Source organism: Bombus bifarius, unplaced genomic scaffold, assembly GCF_011952205.1.
Source record: "Bombus bifarius isolate JDL3187 unplaced genomic scaffold, Bbif_JDL3187 scf7180000008162, whole genome shotgun sequence".
Classification (NCBI taxonomy): Eukaryota; Metazoa; Arthropoda; class Insecta; order Hymenoptera; family Apidae; genus Bombus; species Bombus bifarius.
In genome coordinates this window covers 1,180,915-1,197,745 of record NW_022884484.1, presented here as the reverse complement: position 1 = coordinate 1,197,745, position 16,831 = coordinate 1,180,915, and the positions used below count along the sequence as shown (strand labels likewise).

Below are 16,831 nucleotides of genomic sequence, written 5' to 3'. Positions count from 1 at the left end.
ATAATATCTTTGAACTGTTAACCAAGTGTTATACTCATTAAACTACTTTTATTATCCTAATCGAAATAAGGGATCGATCAGTTTCGTGGCGTCGATTGTCTAATCGTAACGGGAATTTACGACTCCCGTTGACGTGCTTCCTAGCGATCGCGTCTCTCCGCGACCGGTCGAATAAACAATTATTATTATAAAATATGCACAAGAAATAGAGCCAATTTAATGAAAATAGATAAAATATCAACAAAAGAGAGAAATGTTATAAAAATAAATTAATCCCGCAGAAAGTTTATTTTTAATACTTGTCACTGCTATGTCTCCATTTAATAGAAATGACAAGAGAAGAGATTTCTCTTCTTTTTATACCTACGTCTCTGGGCAGTTTCTTATTTGTGTTTTACACATAAGACTTTGTAACGCTTAAAGACCGAGATATTTATCTTCAGTCAAAAAACTGTTATTTTATAATAACTTATAATTTTCAGATATTACTAGGTAGAAAAGTCAATCTTCTATCACTACTTTTTTCTTCTTTTTGCCTTCTGAATAACTTGTGAAATAATTTGTCATAGTTATGAAAAATTAATAATAAATTATTTGTATCATTAATGTTAATAGATCCTACGAAGAAAGGAATAAAAAGTAATTTTCAAATAAATATCTTAAATTATATATTAGTTAAAAATAATATTACATTACCAAACAAGTGAGAGATAAAATAAAAATACAAACGGTGAATGAAAAATTATTAATTTCATATTGTGTTTACATATTCGTAGATATAATTTAATGTGTAGATTTATTTTAATGCAGATGTGCAAATTATTGATTGAAATCTTGACATTGATAAAAATATAAGCAACTCCATATTCTTGTTCCTTGCTTTTTCTTCACAAAAACAATGTAAGTGTATTGCTATAAACTGGCAGAGCTATAAGAATCATTTGACCATTTCTGTGTAATATCATTCGTGAATTATTAGAAAACGGTCATTTATTGCGGTAATTGTACAATAAAAATATTCTTACAAATTCCTTAAATATAAATGAGAACACATTGTTTTTAAATTACGCGCTTGGTTATATAGTTAATAGGTTACATGACAGAATATGCGTTGTGTTGCATTCTGTTCTTGGTACATATATTGTGACTCATGAATTGGGTGTTGAAATAATAATTCAGTGTATTTTATGACCATATCTATCTACGTTTGCAAGGCTTACAATTAGATATTGCAAAAAGAAATGGTTATTTTAAGTCCTGCAATATTATCATCGCATTTTCGATCAGTACTTTAGGAGTTGGTGTGCGTGGCCAATTTTGCCAACTATTTCCGGAATAACCTCCGTAAGGTGTGTTAACAGCATCATAAACGTCGTAAAATAATACGCAGTTCCAATAATATTATCCCAAGTGGAAGGGTATTAGTTTAAGTAACTTCAGGCTAATTTAGTGTCTTCCCAAACAAAATGGGCCTAACAATTAGCAGCCTACTTACCCGGCTCTTTGGTAAAAAGCAAATGAGAATATTAATGGTGGGCTTGGATGCTGCTGGAAAAACTACCATATTGTATAAATTGAAACTTGGTGAAATTGTCACAACAATACCTACCATTGGCTTTAATGTTGAGACTGTTGAGTATAGAAATATATGTTTTACGGTGTGGGATGTTGGTGGTCAGGATAAAATCAGACCGCTATGGAGACACTACTTCCAGAACACACAAGGTCTCATTTATGTTGTTGACAGTAATGACCGGGAACGTATTGGAGAGGCAGAACGTGAATTAGCAAACATGCTAAAAGAAGATGAATTGAGAGATGCGGTTCTCTTAGTTTTTGCTAATAAACAAGATTTACCAAATGCTATGTCTGCAGCAGAACTTACAGACAAATTGGGGCTAAATTCCTTACGTGGACGTCATTGGTACATTCAAAGCACTTGTGCTACTCAAGGACATGGACTTTACGAAGGACTCGATTGGTTGAGTAATGAACTAGCTAAAAAGTGATAAAGCACTGTCGTTATTCATAATTTTCATGAACAATTTATTCATTGAGCATGGACGTAGAAGACAGGTTGCAATTTCCATTTTGTCAGATTACGCACTATGTGTACGATTTAATACCACTGTGATTGTAATTTTTAAGAAAGGAAACTACTTGAAATAATAGAATATAACTTGATTGACTCAGGACTAAAGACTGTCTGAGTCAGTGCTATATGCTGAAACAGGTTTTATTTTCAAACTGAAATTTTCCTTTAAAAGCAAAGCTGCGAATGAAAAATAAAACATGAATCAGACGAGTGTATAAATTTATCAGTTATATATTATTTGTATGTTACTTATCATCAGTAGAGTTGTGAGTTTACTTAAAAAGTGTATCTTAAGATTGAAATAAATATGGAATATTTCTACATTAAATTTGACACATGTATTGTTTTTATTTGGATAAAAATGTATTACAGATGTCATTTGTTTAATCTATTACTAACAGTTTCTACTGTAAGAAAAAAAAGAGAAGTAGAAATAAATTCCTATATATTCATGCACTTTACTCTGCGTCTATGCAGTAAATTAAAAATTAAATATCATATATATTACCTAACATACAGTTTTTACTATGCTGTTTTTCGAATAGATAATAAATTACAAAATGAATAATACTAACAGTAAATTATAAGAGTAAACATTTAAAACATCTACCTTTGTTCCCTTATTCGTAATTTTATCACTTCTTTTGTAATATGATTTACATTGTAAAGAATCACAGTTATAAATTAATGAAAAAATTTAGAAATAAATATATAAATTATAAATTTACAATTGTGTTTTACCTTCGTTATCTTCTTTTGTCATAGGAATTAAAATTCTATATTTTATAAAATAGGGAGATATAATAGACACATGTTTTGTAGTCTTGTTTAACTTAATGTAATAACTTTATTACAGTATGAAACAGTACATTATCATACATGCACTGTATAATGTATAACGTATCAAATAATTTGTTAATATGCAGTGTTATTTTTACGCATCATAAAATTTTATTCCATTTCTACTTCATAAAAGACAATGAATAAATTACAGAAATATATTACCTACTTATGAGTAATATATATATATATATACACAGTAGTTTTAACATACGACAGAATAGGGCACCAATTAAAATATTTTAGTATAGGATTTGTATATGAATATCTTGTTCAGAATGTGTCAGAAGTGTTAAATTGTTTAAACTCATTTACATAAAATTTGTTATTATACACAGAATTATTGACTTTGTTTGCTATATGCATTTCATAAAATTATTAGTGCATACAACAATTTAATAACAAATTTTCTTCATTTTAGGCAGCAGTCATGCAGGTCATTGTACAAATACCAAGTACATGGTAATTAATTTGTCCAAACTATCTTTTTAATACTAAAAGCTGATACTTAGAATATGTTTTACAAGTAACTTCAAATTAATTATGATTATCTTACACTGACGCCATTCATAAAAATAATTTATTCAGCAGTTCCTTTATTCATAGCTTACAGAACCTTGGCAAAATTTGTAAGTTAATTAAAGGAACACAACTACACTCATTTGCGTACCCAAGAATTTTTTTGTGGCAGGACATTATTTTTACCCAATGCTGGAAAATGATTCTCTAATGTATGACTAGTCATATGTGTTCGAAAATCAGAACCATTTTTTAAAACTTGACCACAGGTTGCACAAATTTCCAAACCTTTAATCTTATTGCCACTCTCCTTTTGATGAACTTTAAATAGTTCCTGCTGTTTTTCAATATCTGGCAAGAGGACTAAAAGCTCTGAAAATACGTTTTCGAAAGCGCTGAGACCCATAACTTCACGACAATGCATATAATAATCTTGAGCATTACATGTTCCTTGGCGAAACAGTCCACTTATATATCGAAACTCCTCGATCTGATCATGTTGCATCAGAACCTCATTAACTTTGGCTACAAGACATTTGTTCCGTTTCTGAAATTCGGGAGGATGTACATAATTATATGCACTATCGTGCTTACTGTTGTCTGGCAAGATAGAATAACTCTCTCCAGAACTGTTTGTGAAAGTCAATCCGTTACTATTGTTTATTTTATCCATGCTATTATATTTTATACAAAAACCAGGAGGTGGAGGAGTTGTTGTTCCAAATCCAGGTGGTGGATTCGTAAAACCTGGTGGTTTAGAACTACTGCCACTTAAAGCAGGAAAGTCTTCTAAATGACGGGTATTTCTATTAGTGGAATTTAAGCTATCTATTTTTAATTCGGTGCGCTTTCTCTGTACTCCGTTAGTAGCATTATTATCGATATCCGTATTTACAACTGCTTCATTGTCTGCATTTTTATGTTTCTTCTTTTCCTTTTTATTAATTTGTTCTATTTCCTTTAGAGGCTGAACATTTATATTTTTTGATGTATTTTCACTGTTAGTAATATCTGCATATTTCAATATAGACTGAGAACTTGATTGTCCAGCATGCGTTTTATTCGTAATGGGTGAACTTGTAGGTGTCTCACATTCTTTCTTTACTACAGCAGTACTTACATTCGTTTTCGAACTACTACCATCATTCCCATTAGCAGTATTGTTATTACAATTTTGTTTAACTTTTTTCTTTTTCGTTTTTCCTTTTGTTATATCAGTAGTCGTTTTTGCATTATTACTATTATTAGAACTTTGTGCTTGACTCCAGGAAGGAACTACTGTAATAGTTGATTGTTTCTTTGATTTAGATGACTTTGATAATGTAGGGAAATCTTCCCCAGATTGAATAGGTGGTGGAGAAGGTATCAATGGTGGTGAGGCCACCTTTTTAGGTTTTGGTGCCGATGTAGATGCTGATTTAGAACAAGTCCATTGTAAAACTTCCTTCCAATGAGCCAAATTTGTATTACTACTAGTTGATGGTTCTGCAGAACCCAATGCCGGGAACGATTCCATTGAAAACTGAGCAGGACGAATTCTGATATTAGGACCTGAAACTTTTGTAGTAACAGTTCCATTTGGTTCATGATTTACTTGAATAGATACATTAGAAGTTGTACTCTTTTGACTCTGTGTGCTTAATCCTGAAGCATTGCTACTGGATACACTGAAGTTAACAGTTTTAGAAATACTTGTACTTCCTGATTCCGGCCCCAATGCAGGGAAATTTTCGTCTGTAACAGCAAGAGGCTGAGGTCTTATGGTACTACGAATTGTCACATTACCTCTTCCTTTACTTTGATTTAAGGTAGGTACAATAGGTGCAGTGTTACCCAGTGTTGGGAATTCTTCTGTACTCTGTACATCAACAGATGGTTGTTGTACAAAAGCAAGTTCGTTGTTTGACATAAATACATTTGAAGTATTTGGTGTAACTGTTTGCTGATATTCCCTGAGATTATAATCTCTCCCACTGTAATCTCTTGAATTTCTAGAAGTTGATGGACCTAACATTCCTCTCCTATTCATTCGATTTTCTCCACGTGGAGCTAATGTAAATTCTAGTTCTAACATTCTTGCTTGCTTTGCAGCAGCTTTGCTCAGTTGTTTACTATGAACACTTGCCTTATGTGCTTTAAGATCTATATCAGTTCTGAAGACACTTGTAAATTTTTCCTCTGCACACATTCCTTCTTCACATAAGAAATGTTCTTGTCTAAAATGATCTCGAAGATAATCGTATGAGCTGTAATATTGATGTAAACCATCTGCATCACAAAAATGGCAATATAAGTGATCTCTTCGTAAGTGTCGGAACAATTCATCATTATCCATATATCGTTGATCACAAAATTCACATAATGGATGTCCTTTATGACTTTTGTCATCAATATCTCCTTTTCTTCTATGCTGGGCAAGGTCAGATCTTGTATAACAACGTCTTTCATGGGAAAATATCTGTTATAGGTAAAGTAAGCATTACTTAATAAAATTAAAAAATTTAATTAATCATAATAACCTTTAAAATATTCTTAATGTATATTTTAAGATAAGCTTGAAATTAAAAAATGTTTATCTACCTTTAAATTTTCTACACAAAGATCACAGTAATGTAACTCATGTTGATGTCTCATATGATCTTTCAAACTATTAAAAATACTAAACACAGGTCTTTCCTTGCAAATATAGCAAACATTAGCTAGTAAATCATAAAATTTACTTTGAATATCTAGTGTATTGAAATAGATGTTATATCGTGTATCTAACAAATTCCCTTTATGTAATTGATTAAAAGGTTTTATCTCCTTTGTGAATACAACTTTTGGCAAATCTTGACGACAAATGGGACATTCATTTTGACAACAGAGCACTCTCATCCGAGTACTACATTCATAACATACAGGGTGTTCACACATACCAATGCTATAAATATCAACATTTTTGTAACATACAACACATGTGTTGTTATTCATACTTTCATTATTGGCAGACATTCTTTTTCAGTAGATCTTCTTTAGAAATATCAAACACTGTTATTATATATGCTCTGTACACTCAGAATGTATTAATTTTATTTAATTCCAATGAGATAAATTATCTTCTATAATATTCTGCGCAATCTGCAACACAATTGACATTTCAGTTTCGATATATTTATTCATTACTAAATACAGAATTGTATGAGGAACTACTGTAATCGAATATTGCTTTCTTAAAAACTTTGATTAGTTATCAAAAGAATACCCTACTTGAACTGATAAAATACAATATACGAATGTACAAAATTCGGTTAGTATAATTTTTATATTTAACTAGCAGAGAGAAAATAAAAACATATATGCGTTCAGATCATTGGATTCACGATAAAACAAGTATTTTGCAAAAAAGGGCTGTTTATTTTTCGGATACTAACAATATAAAAATATTACCTAGTAAATTGTAAAATATACTTTAAGAAGCGGGTAGAAAAGAATGAACAGTACCGTCCGAAAATTGTTCCAATAAGCAAGATGGTAATATCTCACAATATGTCCCTGAAAGAAAAAGGTTATCACGATTTATATATTAGACTATGATATGTACGTCGGTTACTTTGATGAGTTCTGCTCAATGAGCAAGCAGGTTCCGGTTTCTTCTGTTTCAGTCATTACTAAATCAAAGAGTAACTAGATAAACTAGTGGTTTAAATCTAGTAATATCTGACATTAAACGTAATTTGAATAAATATCAGAATGATTTTCTTAATTTACATTTTCTTTTTACATAAAAGGTAAAAAATCAAAAATATAATTTTCTAAAAAATATACTGAAAAAAGAATTAAAACTAAAAATTGTAAATCTTATACATTAATTTTATATGAATATATACGAATAATTACCATTAATTAAATTTTCGTATTCTTATTTGTTACTATAATAATATTTTTATTACAAAAATGAAATGAAATGAAATAAATGAATTCTTACTTTCTATATACAAATTTTCTTTCATATAAATTTAAGATACAAAATAAATTTTACAAATAAAATATTTTATTTAATTTAACATTTAATCAAGAACATAGAGAATTATAATGAGAACGTTCTATTAATTTTTTTCAGAAAAATAACATTTTAATGCACAATTGAAGACATTCTGTACTTAAAATTATATATTAATATAAATATATTATATATATATTAATATAATAATATATTATAAAATTATTGCAAAAACTGTACATAACTTATTATATGATAATAATTTCTTCTCTTTTTATAAATATTAGTTATGTATGTTACCCTAAAGTATATTGTCATGTAAGAAATACAGAAGAATCATCAGTTAAAGATAAAATAACAATACAGAATGAAATGTACAGAAGGACTAATATTTTTTAATTGATTTTCGTATAAGTGCCAATCTTTGTTTATGTGCTTCTGTAACTGTTGCACGTTTATATGGTCGTACTTCATCTGTGCCAAAACCAGGGATCCACATATTCCAATTTCTTTCTAAAAAAATTAAACAATAGCTCGTATAAACACATTTAATAACATATTACATTACTTCTTATAAATGTAACTTCTTACCTAAATGTAACTGTACATCCTTTACTTCTACAGTATTTGCATGACGATGTTTAGCCAATAAGCATGCTGCATTTACAGTTGTTTCAACAAAATCATCTGCCAATTGTAATAACATTTCTTCTACATCATCATCTAACTGTTCGGTAGGATCTACCTCTTTCACTAGATCTTGTAATCTTGTTTTAGTCAGAAACTGGAATCAACACAATATAAAAAATTAAATAAAAACAATTCTATCATTTTTGTTCAATGATAAACATACCTGTGGAAAATCATTGAAGGAACTTTGTTGCTGTTGTGATTGTTGTGTTTGTTGTTGAGCAGAAGGTTGCTGTACTACCTGCTGTTTTGGAGATTGCGATACAAATTGCGTCTGTTGAGATTGTGTCTGAGGCTGTAATATTTGTACTACTGTATTGCCACTTTGTACATCAGGCACAGTAGTCGATGCCTGAGTATTAGGCCCGATAGATTGTAAACTACCAAGTACTGGTGTCATATCGGAGTTTTTGTTCGCAATTTGTACAAAAATTGTTTACTTCGTCACGTCTTTCAGATGTATATTGCAAATCGAGAAAACTTGTTATAACTAGTTCAGCCTACTGCCGTTAGATGGCTAAAACTAGCTATAACTTTCTTACTAGTATTCACCACGAAAGTATTTGAATATTTGTCAAATTTCTATCTAAACCAGATTTTTAAACATTTTTCTTGGCATGACTTCCTATTTAGTCACACTACATCAGTCCTAAACAGTATTATTTATTTCAGAGTCTTTCATAGCATGGATTACAGGAGCTTCTAAAATCTCAAATCCACCATAGGCACCCCCACCTGAAAGAAACAAAGTATTTGAATATTTTTTGAATATGACAATAACACAAAATGAACTTCTCTATATTTATACTTTTCTTGTATTTTATGAAGATTATACATATGTGTAATATGTATATAATACTATATATATGGTATCTATAAAAATACCAATTAATTATAAATCCAAGTATATTAAATTTCGTATTATTTAGTAGTACTTTTACATGTCTATGAAAACTTGATATAAATGATAAACTTGACAAAAATAAGTATATGTACAAATACTTTGTGTAGTTACTGTGTATTGTATATATATATATTTATTATATAAATTTTATATCATTTAAGGTTGCACATACATTACAATGTCTTACATAACTATGTCTTGAACTTCGCGGTAAATATTTCCCCATATCGAATATCGAATCTCTGTACGTTCAGTTCAGCCTAGTTTAGCTTATTATCTGTAAAGCACGAGTTAATTTTTAACGCATGAGCTTTCTAATCGTGGGCGCTGTCATCGATAGATTCAAGATGGCCATGGTGCATTACGGAAGAGAAAATTCGAAACGTTCAAACAATAATTTTTAATTATACACAATAATAAATTGATTACAAGAAAAATTCGATTGAACTATTACTGATACGTATAATATTAATTTTTCTCGGTAACACTGAGAATACCAAACAAAAAGAATGAAAATGGCATTTTTTGAAGCGAGCTGATTTCAGGAAGAACCTCCGATGTCAGCGGGGAGGATGATTTTCTTAGTTTTGTGGCGATTTCGCCAGTGATCAAGGTGAATTGACTGGCTGTAAGTTTCTTGGTATTAAAGTTATCATACTTATACATGTACTTTATTTTTATTAAAGAATCATGTCATAGTGTTATAAAGTTAAAGAGCATGCTGTCATTTGAAAGAAATGATCTATAACCACCTTTTCTTAATAATTGTATAAATCCTATATGGAATATAATTTTTATAAGCTTATTTGTATCACGAAGAATGCAAAACTTTAAAAATTTGATTGTTACTTAAAATCATTGTTTTGTAGTAGAATACAGAAAATAATACATTAGTAGAATATGTTCTTAGATAATGTTTTATTTTGTAACAATAATTTTCTATGAAATTAAATTATAATGTATTTATTAAATTATATTGTTACAATTGTAATGTTGTAATTGTGTTTGTTTCCTTTTTTTTTAATACATATATTGTAATAAAACTAGTTTCATTTTTAATATATAAATTTATAATATATAATATATATAATAATTTATAATAAATATAAATTTAGATTATGTATGGTTTTAGTGCAATTTAAATGTCAAGTATGACTCCTCCTTTAAATCGAAAACGAAGCTCATCTGTTAGTTTTACAAGAGCTAAGGATGATAGCGAAGATGCTACAGATGAAATTCATATATCTTTAGCACCATATATACAAACATATTTGGCACACAGTGGACAAGGACTTGGATGTTGTGGAATTAGCCTTCCAGTACCATTTGAACGTGCAGCTCCAAGATCTTGGTGGAATCCTAGATTTGATTCAGAAATACTTGAAGAACAATTTAAAAGGAGTGCCTTTCCACAAATTAGATTAAGATTCCGGTATATAATACACTGTTGTATACTTGTTAAATTCATAGAAGCAAATATTAATATATATTATTTTTTAGGTATGCTCTAACATATATTTTACTGGTTTCTTTGACATGGCTGGCATATTTTGTTGTAATTGGAGCAGAATACAATACTACAACATGGCCAGCTATAGCAGCAGTGTTCACTGCTATTGGAGCAATGGTATCAGCAGTCTTGTATCTAACACATAGTGATTATTATAAAAGTTATGTGTTACCAATTTCATTAGGAGTTGCATCCATGCTTTGCATCCTGTCTTTACTTTTTCTCACAATAGTACCACCCTATATAGATGGCTTAACTCTAGTCGGACATTTTGCACTCTGTTCTGAGATTTTGTTATTGATTTACACTGTCTTGCCAATGCCACTATATGCTTGTGTGGGAATATCGATGGTTTATTCTTTTCTATTTGAATTTTTGACTGCTTACCTATATGGTACAAAAAGTGCAAGAGAAGAATTTTTTAGCAAATATATTTTATTAAATACCTCGATAGAAAATGATGCCACTCTGAAAAACTTTAATATCAATCAATTTTCTAATGTGATGCACGGTGACAACGAATCTACGACTGCAAGTATGAAATTAGTATCGTATTCACAGGATTCAAAACTGTTATCTGCTCTTGGAATAAAGTCAAATCAAGAAAATATAGTTGGAAGGATATCTGGAGTTTTGAACGATACCAATGTTTTCAAGAACTTAAATTCCACTATAATATCAACAATAGCTAGTATTAATTCCACCATAAATGCTTCGTCTAATGATTTAGCCTCGAAAGGTGTAAACAACGCAACTTCGATATTTGAAGAAAGTGTACTAACTCATAAAAATGGTGAAATGTCAAACTATTTGTTAAGTAGCAACATATCTAACCGATCATTTTCGGACGATTATTTTTCTACGAGTCTTGGAATAAGAATCTTAATGCAGATCTGCATTCATCTGATAGGTATACATATTTTAATAATGACTTTTGTAAGGATGCGTGGTACTTTTATGAAGGTCGGGCAATCACTGTTGGTCCGGCGTCAGCTCGAAATGGAGAAACAACTTAAAGAGAAGATGATTCACTCAGTAATGCCGCCTAAAGTCGCAGATTGGTTAATGGCAGAAAGTGAACGTGAAAGAGAACGGGAGGATTCTTTAAAAAAAGGTTCGATACCGTCCAATAATACAGATATTCGCTCATTGTTTCGACCATTTAATATGCATTCAATGGAAAATGTTAGTATCCTATTCGCTGATATTGTTGGGTTTACACGAATGAGTTCCAATAAGACTGCAGAAGAGTTGGTAGGCATTTTAAATGATCTTTTTGAAAGATTCGATGATTTATGTGAACATCATGGATGTGAGAAAATTTCTACATTGGGAGACTGTTATTACTGTGTAAGTGGATGCCCAGAACCAAGGCCTGATCATGCAAAATGTTGTATTGAAATGGGATTAGGTATATTTTCTTCCTTTTTTACTGAATTATAGAAATGAAACATTTATATGAAAAATAATTAATGTGTGTTTTTACAGCCATGATAGAAGCTATAAAACAGTTTGATATTGAGAGAAGAGAAGGTGTTAATATGAGAGTTGGAGTGCATACTGGAACTGTACTCTGTGGAATAGTAGGTACTAAAAGATTTAAATTCGATGTCTGGTCTAATGATGTAACTCTAGCAAACAAACTAGAAAGCACGGGAAAACCAGGAAGAGTTCACCTAAGTGAAAAAACATTAAATTTCCTCGATGATCGATATATTACAGAGGAAGGGGATTTAATAAATGGTATTGACATTATTATTATATGGGAGTAGAAAACTCCTATGAATAGAAAAGTTGTCTAAGTGTACTTAATCATATAAAACTTTCTAGAAATATGTATTATATTACAGGTATTAAAACTTATTTTATCAAAGGCCGAAAATCAGATTTCACCAATCAGTTCATAATGAATATTACATCTCCGACAAGTATATCGCCTTTGATGCAATCGCGTCATCGTCTGGCCTCTTGCAATAGCCAATCTAAATCCAAATATCATTACCTCCATATGGTTACTAATACAAGTAATTATAGAATGAAAGCAAATTCTTTGCCAAGTATTCTAGATTCCGAAAACGGAGATACTGATACCGCAGATGAAAAGGGGAACGCAAATAAAAGTCCGATATCTGTTGCCAGTTATGGAAAGAAAAAAGCGCGAAACAAGCCGTGGAAATATTTACAACGACAACGAACTACCGAGGAAATGACACCTTTAGAAATGGAAGAACCCAAAGCAATTATTGTCGACAAATCAAAAATTGAATCTCAATCATACGAAGATCGCAATGGATTTAGGCAGGTCAAAATCGTGTCGATAAAAGATTTTGTTTTAATTTTCAGCTGCATTATCTCATTCGTATATAAGTTGTATTTCTTTACAGAATACGTCTCAAAATGAGATTGAAATGGATCCAAATCCTGTACCTTCTAGTCCTTTATTGTCTGGTCAAGAGCCACTCAGTCGTGCCTCTTCTATGTGCAGTAGGAAAGATTCCGGAATTAGAAGTAATAGCAGACGTAGTAGTATACAACAGCAGGTATAACTTATAATTAATGATAGAAATTATATTAGAGATACTTCAATACAATAAAGTTTCAATAATAGTCAGCATGTTCCCTTTCCTCCTGCAGTTAATTTTCATATTTTAGTTATTTTTGATGAACGGCATGGCTCAAGGAGATTTATTAGCACACAGAGTGAGTGGCTATTATACTTCTAGTTCGACATTGAACTCTGTTCACGAGCCGTCGTCTTCAGTACCACCCTATCCATTTCCTCCAGCAGTCACGGATACCTTTGGTGCATGTTTTCACAAATTAAGAAAACAATCTGACCTACAGTTAATCAGGTAGGTAAATCAACTTCACTTTATAGGTTTAAAGATTATATTATAGTTCATATGATTTTATTTTTCACGAAGGTGCGTTCAAGATAATGTAAGTTCTCAACGATCATACTTCGTGAAACCTCCACTTTCAAGTATGACACTCTTTTTCAAGAACAAAGAAATGGAAAAGGAGTATAGAGAAAATGCTCATAAGGTTAGCGAATGTATCAGTGGAAATCCACCTACTCTGGCTACCTCGAGATTCAATACATACTTTGATATTCTGATATCGGCGTTGGTTTATACTGCCGTTACAGTATCGCTCTTTTTAATTTGCGATCCAACGTTATATTATATGATTTTTTTTGTATCTGCTGCTACCATTCAAATTATAGCGGTATTGCTTTGTGTTCGTCAACTTTTATATCCGGATATGGTCCATGCAACGTTGACGCAGCGAATTTTCAAATTCTTTTCACAATGGTACCCGTGGCATATATGCGGTGCAATTCTTGTCGGCTTACCGATTACGTCAATTCTTCTCAATTATACGTGCAGTAACTTTCATAATTTGAACAATTTCGAATATTATTATGGTTACTTAATCGTTGTTGGTATAGTTCATTTTTGTAATTTCACGCAACTCAATTGTTGGATGAAAAATTTCTTGGTAACATTCATGGGTGTATTGTTTCTTTATCTTGTAATGTATCATCTATTATATGATCAAGAAAATCTCGGTAATCAATTCATTAATAACTCGCTCAATTACTCACAAGCCATGATAAATAAACGTGCCATTGGCTTAATCAGCAATCAATTTAATGAAATTATGGCTAAAAAAGGATTCGATAATACTCCTGATTTGTTATTAAATTCCACAATAAAGCTCACCCTTATGAGATTAAAAGAGGCAGAAATCAGATATCATAAAAGATTATACAATTCCGAGATTTTTTTAGATCTGATACTTTTACTTTTGTTAGTTTGGTTTTTAAATCGTGAATTTGAAATTAGTTATCGGTTAAGCTTTCACGGAAACGCGGTAGCCGCACGAGACAAAAGCCGTGTACAATCTATGAAAAATCAAGCCGATTGGCTTTTACACAACATTATACCAAAATATGTTGCTGATCAATTAAAAACCACTGCTAAATATTCACAAAATCATAAAGCTGTAGGAATTATTTTTGCAAGCATAGTGAACTTTAATGAACTCTATGATGAATCTTATTTGGGCGGAAAAGAATATTTGCGTGTGCTTAACGAACTTATTGGTGACTTTGACGAGTTGTTAGAAAAGCCAGAATTCTCGAACGTAGAGAAGATTAAAACTATCGGTAGTACATTTATGGCAGCAAGCGGTTTAAACCCACAAGTTAGGCAACAAAGTGAACATGAATATATGCATCTGTTTCAATTAATAGATTTTGCCATGGCGATGCATAAAGTAATAAACGATTTCAATCGAGAATTGCTAGGTTTCAAATTAATATTGAGAATTGGCTTTAATTATGGCGACGTAACTGCTGGAGTGATCGGGGCAACAAAGTTGTACTATGATATCTGGGGTGACGCTGTAAATATAGCATCTAGAATGGATTCGACTGGAGTCGCTGGAAGAATACAAGTGGCCAAGAACTCTTTAGATATACTCTCGGAGCGATACGAGTTCGAACCACGTGGCCAAGTCTATGTTAAAGGAAAAGATAATATGGACGTGTTTTTATTAATAGGGGAAAAAGACGATATTAATACAACGACAAACACTTAACAGTTTTTGAATCCCTAATGATGGGAAGAGTCGATTGTTTATAAATTTAATCGTTTGCACGTTACACTTATATCGAGCATATGATCTTTTCCAGATCAGGCTTCTAGCGATATTTCGATCTCGTTAAGAATTGTATGAATTTTTACGGTATAATGTACCGTCGACGTTACACACGTTAAAAACGTACCTTACTCTTTAATTGCTCGCTCATTAAAGATATTTATTCTTAACGAAATATTCACTGTATTTTTTTACATAATTTAAGAGCATCAGATGCGAGATCTACCAAAACCTATCTTTATATAAAAAAAAAAGTACAAAATCAAATCGTTTTGAAGAAATAAAATTTTGTCTTAACAATTGTTGCGAAAAATCTATCGAGACAAATATAGTACGCATCTTCATTGTTTATGTGCTGAATGTACGAACGAACTATGCGAATGAGCGGATGAACGTTATATGAAGTGACCGAGCTTGGTCGTTGTCAACAGTTCCTAATATAAAATGTGTGACTTATTAGGTAACTATTAGTTATCATCGTAAAAAACTTTCTAATATTTTCTTTCATTAATCCTTCTGATTCATATAAGATTATACGACTTGGTTCCTTTCATAACGTGAATAACAGATCAGAACTATTTATATTTAAACATGAAAATATGTCAAATCATTTGCGAAGTATGAATATTATATTGAAGTATCTCGAGAATCTTAAAACATTCTTCAAGACTTATTTCTTCAGTTTAAACATTATAACACAGCTTCTATACTTGTTCTAGCTACAAGCACTCGTTCGGTATACATATATTGTTTCTCGTTAATTTTTCGCACGATAGATAGTATATTTAAAAGAAATCTGTTTTAAGATTGCTATGGTTCTCGAAAACTTATTGTTAGTACTCAATGATTCCATGCAAAGCTTTGTATTCTATTTTAGTTGAACTTACAGTAGAAATTAATTCAGTGGTATCTCTTGTCGTAACATTGTTTCAGGATTTGCTGCATGGACTACCGCATCAATAATAAAATCGTACTTTATAAATTATCATTCCGTCATTCTTTAATCTAATATTTTACTTTATTTTCTCTTTCTTTCTTTCCTTTTCTTTTAAATATCGGTAAAAAGGTATATAAGACGATATAAAAATAGTGAAATATTTTCGGCATTTGACTGCAGTTGTACTTCAGACAATTTTTAGAAATTTAATACATGAACCCCTTTCAATGTCTCATTTTTGTAGGCGCATACATACATATGTATAAAAATTACAAAATGTGTGTTGGACTCTGGCATTGTCTTATTCGTACTTATGTTGAAACATGTTAACAGATCTTGCAATCTTCACGAAATTATAATTACAGGTGTAAGCAAATTAATGGAGTATTGATAGGCAAAGTATATTAATTTTATTGTTATCTTAATGTGCGTACTATCGCGTATATTGGAGAAAAATTGTTAAACTCTAAAGCGATAATTAGTTCAACTAGTAATAAAATTTGAACTCGATTAAAAACTTGTATTCTATTTATATTAATCTCAATAGTATTTTGTTGGAAAATATAGTTCTTTATGAATTTTATTTTATAACATATGTGATGTTAATACGATACGCAAATTGACCGTATTTATATATAACAAGATATAATTTAATATTAAATTTTCGTATTTTAACTGTCATTCAAATA

General features: G+C 30.8%; 4 protein-coding genes across 8 annotated transcripts; 2 read left to right on the top strand and 2 right to left on the bottom strand.

Moving 5' to 3' along the window:
• The first annotated feature begins 1,095 nt into the window (after nucleotides 1-1,095).
• Nucleotides 1,096-2,517, top strand: LOC117208770 (ADP-ribosylation factor 2). The gene has a single exon (XM_033450103.1). The coding sequence runs from the start codon at nucleotides 1,467-1,469 to the stop codon at nucleotides 2,007-2,009; it is 543 nt and encodes a 180-aa protein (XP_033305994.1). The 5' UTR covers nucleotides 1,096-1,466; the 3' UTR covers nucleotides 2,010-2,517.
• A 397-nt stretch (nucleotides 2,518-2,914) lies between these two features.
• Nucleotides 2,915-7,092, bottom strand: LOC117208768 (E3 ubiquitin-protein ligase ZNF598). Its single transcript, XM_033450102.1, has 3 exons — nucleotides 6,938-7,092; nucleotides 6,035-6,574; nucleotides 2,915-5,912 (listed from the first exon to the last, which is right to left on the bottom strand). Exons 2-3 carry the CDS (start codon nucleotides 6,446-6,448, stop codon nucleotides 3,594-3,596), a joined length of 2,733 nt encoding a protein of 910 aa, XP_033305993.1. The 5' UTR covers nucleotides 6,449-6,574; nucleotides 6,938-7,092; the 3' UTR covers nucleotides 2,915-3,593.
• A 615-nt stretch (nucleotides 7,093-7,707) lies between these two features.
• Nucleotides 7,708-8,642, bottom strand: LOC117208817 (transcription initiation factor TFIID subunit 12). Of its 2 annotated transcripts, none has more exons than XM_033450218.1 (3): nucleotides 8,290-8,642; nucleotides 8,028-8,220; nucleotides 7,708-7,949 (listed from the first exon to the last, which is right to left on the bottom strand). In XM_033450218.1, the coding sequence occupies exons 1-3, from the start codon at nucleotides 8,524-8,526 to the stop codon at nucleotides 7,822-7,824; spliced, it is 558 nt and encodes a 185-aa protein (XP_033306109.1). In that variant the 5' UTR covers nucleotides 8,527-8,642; the 3' UTR covers nucleotides 7,708-7,821. The 2 variants fall into 2 exon arrangements, with proteins under 2 accessions (XP_033306109.1, XP_033306108.1); XM_033450217.1 differs by having other exon boundaries at nucleotides 7,708-7,945.
• A 677-nt stretch (nucleotides 8,643-9,319) lies between these two features.
• Nucleotides 9,320-16,190, top strand: LOC117208810 (adenylate cyclase type 9). 4 transcript variants are annotated; one of them, XM_033450197.1, is made up of 8 exons: nucleotides 9,320-9,643; nucleotides 10,163-10,462; nucleotides 10,531-11,951; nucleotides 12,029-12,283; nucleotides 12,391-12,842; nucleotides 12,925-13,080; nucleotides 13,193-13,392; nucleotides 13,465-15,145. In XM_033450197.1, exons 2-8 carry the CDS (start codon nucleotides 10,173-10,175, stop codon nucleotides 15,143-15,145), a joined length of 4,455 nt encoding a protein of 1,484 aa, XP_033306088.1. In that variant the 5' UTR covers nucleotides 9,320-9,643; nucleotides 10,163-10,172. The 4 variants fall into 4 exon arrangements, with proteins under 4 accessions (XP_033306088.1, XP_033306089.1, XP_033306090.1 ...); XM_033450198.1 differs by having other exon boundaries at nucleotides 9,323-9,658; nucleotides 12,391-12,838; nucleotides 13,264-13,392; nucleotides 13,465-16,190; XM_033450199.1 differs by having other exon boundaries at nucleotides 9,325-9,658; nucleotides 13,439-13,624.
• The last annotated feature ends 641 nt before the right edge of the window (nucleotides 16,191-16,831 follow it).

Excerpts from the sequence above, each read along its gene's own strand:
- LOC117208770 (XM_033450103.1), top strand. The coding sequence starts at position 1,467 with ATGGGCCTAACAATTAGCAGCCTACTTACCCGGCTCTTTGGTAAAAAG.
- LOC117208768 (XM_033450102.1), bottom strand. The coding sequence starts at position 6,448 with ATGTCTGCCAATAATGAAAGTATGAATAACAACACATGTGTTGTATGT. Across the intron at positions 5,913-6,034 it reads TTTGTGTAGAAAATTTAAAG|ATATTTTCCCATGAAAGACG; the intron begins GTAGATAAACAT and ends TACCTATAACAG.
- LOC117208817 (XM_033450217.1), bottom strand. The coding sequence starts at position 8,526 with ATGACACCAGTACTTGGTAGTTTACAATCTATCGGGCCTAATACTCAG. Across the intron at positions 8,221-8,289 it reads CCTTCAATGATTTTCCACAG|TTTCTGACTAAAACAAGATT; the intron begins GTATGTTTATCA and ends TGTTGATTCCAG. Across the intron at positions 7,946-8,027 it reads GGATGTACAGTTACATTTAG|AAATTGGAATATGTGGATCC; the intron begins GTAAGAAGTTAC and ends TTTTTTAGAAAG.
- LOC117208810 (XM_033450196.1), top strand. The coding sequence starts at position 10,173 with ATGTCAAGTATGACTCCTCCTTTAAATCGAAAACGAAGCTCATCTGTT. Across the intron at positions 12,843-12,924 it reads ATCGCAATGGATTTAGGCAG|AATACGTCTCAAAATGAGAT; the intron begins GTCAAAATCGTG and ends ATTTCTTTACAG. Across the intron at positions 13,081-13,192 it reads GTAGTAGTATACAACAGCAG|TTATTTTTGATGAACGGCAT; the intron begins GTATAACTTATA and ends TTCATATTTTAG.